Raw genomic sequence first — 4,398 nt, 5'->3', positions numbered from 1 at the left:
GTGTTGTAGAATAAGCACTGGACTGCTAAACATAAGGTCAGTGGTTCTAACCCACCAGTTGCTTCTCAGAAACCCTATACAGGGTTGCTATGGGTCAGAACCGATTCAGTGGTGTTTAATAACGACCAGAACATACAAATCTGTTTTGGAAGAAGTACAGGCAGTATGCTCCTTAGAAGTGAGCATGGGGAGATTTCATCTCACATACTTTTGGACATGTTGTCAGTTGGGACCAGTCACTGGAGAAGGACATCGTGGTTGGTAGAGGGTCAGTTAAAAAGGAAGACCTATTAATACAGAGGCTGTAGCAACGACTCAAACATAGCAAGGATTATGAAGATAGTGCAGGACCAGATAGGGTTTTGTTCTGTTGTACATGGGGCCATTATGAATTGGAACTCACTTGACAACTTGGTGCTGTAGGATAAGCACTGACCGCAAGATCGGTTAGAACCACAAAGTCAGTGGTTCAAACTCACCAGCTGCTCCTCAAAAACCCTGTACAGGATCACTGAGTTGGAACCGACTCCATGGTACTTCACAACAACAATAACAACAACTAGACGTTTAATGTCCTTTTTTTAGGCAAGGTTAAAAAAATACGTTTTTTTAACTTACTGTTTTGTAAACTATGTATTCATAATCATTGTTTTTAGTAGGGTTGTCTTCCTTTTTAAATTGGTAGTTCTGAATGTAGGCTGGCTATTAAAACTTTGCTGTCTATATTGATGCTGTTTCCATTTCTTCTCTTTGTTACCAAGCTCTTCTGACATCTTCCTTGCTTTCCTCTCTACATTCTTAAAGCACAATACAAGCCCCTGACAGCATGAGGCATATAACTTCCCACCACCACTTCCTCCCAGCCTTGACTCCTCCTCTGATAAACAGGAACTATCTTTGCCCACACTCAGCTTTGCATCTCACAGATAAGCTGCTGCTGAGCCAACTCCAGCCTCAAGCATGAGGACCCTCCCCACCACAGCCCTGGACTTAGTGAGAGAGGCTTCTAGATGTTCAGAAGTGCAAGATTCCACAGTATGTTTGAGGAGAAAAACAAAAACAAGGGCACAAGAAAGACCCTAATGGCAAACTCTTTGTTTTCCATTCTCCCCAGTGCTAACTCTAGCAGCTAGATCCATTCACACAACTACAAAAATGTTCCCATGATCCTTCCACTCAACTCCCCTTGCTACATCAGTTAGGGTTAGTAGAAAAAAAAAAATGTTTCTAAAAATTATTATCATTGGGATGGAGTCCTTGCGGTGTATGTAGCCTTGCTGTTTGTTTTAATTTCTTTTTAAAAAACATTGTCAAAGTATATATAACACAGCATTTGCCGGGCCAACATTTTCAGGCATGCAATTTAGTAATATCAATTACATTAAGCATGTTGTGCTTCTATTTTAATCCTTAACACTTCATGTTCCCACCCATTACCCACTACAGTAGAGTCGATTGTGACCTTATAACACAAAATAGAATTGCTTCATAGGGTTTCTGAGGCTTTTAGAGGAAAGAAAACTGAAGCTCAGTGGGTTAAGTACCGTTAAGTCTGTTCTGACTCATAGTAACACTGTAGGGTTTCCCGAGGAGCGGCTGGTGAGTTTGAACTACTGTCCTTGTGGTTCAGACCAAGCTTTTGGCCCACTACTTACTTATTCTACAGTACCACACCAAGACTTTAATTAGAACTTCCTTACTCACAAAAAGGTGAGACTCAAAAAAGAAAATGTGGTCAGTGTAGTTCATGGATTTATCAGAAAACTCCCCCACAAAACTGTTGGTGCTAAAAATGAGTGTGAAGAGTTTCATTTCTCATCGTGCCATCTGGTACGGAGCACATCACTGAATAGGAAACTTAGTTGTGGCCATGGCCTTTACTTGTGACCTTTCCTGCCACACCTCCACTCAAATTTGACAACAGCAGTGCTACTAACCATGCTAGAAGACAGCGAGGCTTGGGCATTGGTTTCTCATTGGTTTACATAAAAGAATATAGATATTTAGCAGCTGGGAGGGGAAAAAAAAAAAAACTTTACATATTTGGAGTAAGATGTTTCAAAATGAGTCAGGTTTTATTGGGTACATCAGTAATGCATTTCTTCCACTTGAATGTAGGAGTGTTGTGTGTGTAAGCACAATCTCTCTTTAAGCCTTGACCATCATGAAAACCAAGAACAAGCAAAATGAATACAGTCTAGAACCAGACCATCAAATGGCTGCATCACACACTTAGAGTATAATTTTTGAAATAATCAAGCATATTCAGTCACATTGCCTTCACTTGAACATATCATTAATAATATTATAAAGGCAAATTTGTGATAAAGATAACTTTTTAGTGTTAAAATATTTTATCTTTAGCCTATATTTAAATTTTTTCTATTTTGAAGAAAACAAGGTATATAATGTACAGTGAGGTTAAGTGACACCAACGCAGTTCTGACTCATAGCCACCCTGTGTAGGGTTTCTGAGGAGTGGCTGATGGGTTTGAACCACCAATCTTATAGATAAGCAGCCCAGTGCTTATCCAATAGCGCCACACCAGGACTCCTGTATAGGGTTACAGATGGAAGCTGTAAATCTTTGGGGGGAGGGAGTAGAAAGCCTCATCTTTCTCTTGAGGAGCAGCTGGTGGGCTTAAACCACTGACCTTGTAATTTGCAGTCTAGTGCTTGTCCTACAGTGCCGCCACACTCCCATTAGTACAGTGTTGTTACAGTTGTACAGTTTGGACCACTTCTGACTCATATACAACCTTGTATGTTGTTGTTGTTGTTGTTAAGTGCCATCGAGTCGGGTCCGACCCGTAGCGACCCTGTACAGGGTTTCCGAGGGTGTAAATCTTTACGGGAGTAGAAAGCCTCATCTTTCTCCCGCGGAGCGCCTGGTAGTTTCGAACCGCTGACCTTAAGGTTCGCAGCCCGATTCGTAACCACTACGCTACCAGAGCAACCTTGTATAGTGGCTGGTAAATTTGAGCTGACCTGAGAGTTAGCAGTCCAGTGCCAATCCTACAGCATCACACCAGGGCTCCCGTTAGTATAGTGGTGGTGGTCGGGATATGCCCTGAAGTCATTTCTGACTCATAGTGAGAGAGGGTTTCAGAGGCTGTTAATCTTTCATTACAAGCACATCTGCTGGTAAATTCAAACTGCTGACCTTGTGGTTAGCAGCCCAACCTGTAACCCATTATACTACCAAGGTTTCTTCTTAGTATGTTTGCTGTGAAGTGCCAGCATGTCATTTCTGACCCATAGCCACTCTGTATAGGGTTTCCAAGGAGCAGCTGGTGAGTTTGAACCACCAACCTTGCAGTTCAAACCAGCTTTGCAGTCTGGCGCATTAACTCACAGCGCTACACCAGGATCCCCTTATTAGTATAGTAAGATAGGAAAATAAATAATAGAGTTTAAATGGTAAGGATTATGTTTGTTTTTTTAACCTTGGAGATCACTAGCACTGACTCAGGGTTTGCCCTTCCAAATACTCTACAAATTTCCCCTTTTTAAAAAAGAGCAAGCCAAACAACTAGCCAACAAAAACAAAACAAGCCCATTTCTCTGGAGCAGAGCTGCTCCATAGAGTTTTCTTAGCTGTGTGCCCAGGGGCTATGGGTTAGGGACCGTCTTCCCTGTTCTGGTGGTGGTGGTTGTGATCGAGGCTGTAAATCTTTACAGGAGCAGAACACCTCATCTTTCTCCTGAGGAGCAGCTGGTAGTTTCAAACCGTTGATCTTGCGGTTTGCAGCCCAATTTGTAACCACTATGCTAGCTACCAGAGCTCCTTATTCTATGTGGCTCTTCAAGATGAAGAGCCTCTACTATGAGCAAAACAAGCTATGGAAATCTGGAAATCTGCCTTAGGCCCTTTTTAGCACCACGCTGCCCCATGGTGGCCAGAGGCCAACGGTGCTCCCACCTAGACTGTGACTGAAAAGTCACTCCTGAGTCCCCAGATGGCAGTTTAGATACCTCTCTTCCCCACCCTTCTCCTTACTTCTCAGGTTACTTTTCCCTGACACACAGCCTTCCCCCAGAGCCCCACTCACGTGTTTGAACTTCTTGCAGCAAACTCAGGAGCATGCGAATGAGGAGAGCCCACACCATCACATCTGTTACAATTGGGATAACACTAGACACCCAAAAATCAATCCTGAAATGTCAGGCACAGTCTGACTTAGATCTGGTAGGAACTGTGGGAGGAGCTTCTGAATAGAAACTGACAGCAGTCTACATACACGTTAGAAATTCTAGTTGCAGTTGGTTCCTGAAAAAGATGAAAATCCCGGAGAACAGAAAACACTACTTGGTTCCGTAGCCCAGTGCCACAAAGAGTCAACCCAGCAGTCAGGGACATTCCAGACAACACAAACCTTAAGCAGGTTTTCACCCTGA

At 42.9% G+C, this 4,398-nt stretch overlaps 1 protein-coding gene across 1 annotated transcript in view; it reads right to left on the bottom strand.

The window, feature by feature from the left end:
- Positions 1–4,110, bottom strand: part of LOC102825202 (HLA class I histocompatibility antigen, B-7 alpha chain-like) — a 17,482-nt gene extending 13,372 nt beyond the window's left edge. The window contains exon 1 of the mRNA XM_006875685.1: positions 4,053–4,110. Coding sequence (XP_006875747.1) covers positions 4,053–4,110 — 58 coding nt within the window. The remainder of the gene's footprint in view (positions 1–4,052) is intronic.
- Between the last annotated feature and the right edge of the window lie 288 nt (positions 4,111–4,398).

This window comes from Chrysochloris asiatica, unplaced genomic scaffold, assembly GCF_000296735.1.
Source record: "Chrysochloris asiatica unplaced genomic scaffold, ChrAsi1.0 scaffold00333, whole genome shotgun sequence".
Lineage (NCBI taxonomy): Eukaryota > Metazoa > Chordata > Mammalia > Afrosoricida > Chrysochloridae > Chrysochloris > Chrysochloris asiatica.
Note: the sequence above shows the minus strand (reverse complement) of the source record. Positions and strands in the feature narration are given on the sequence as shown.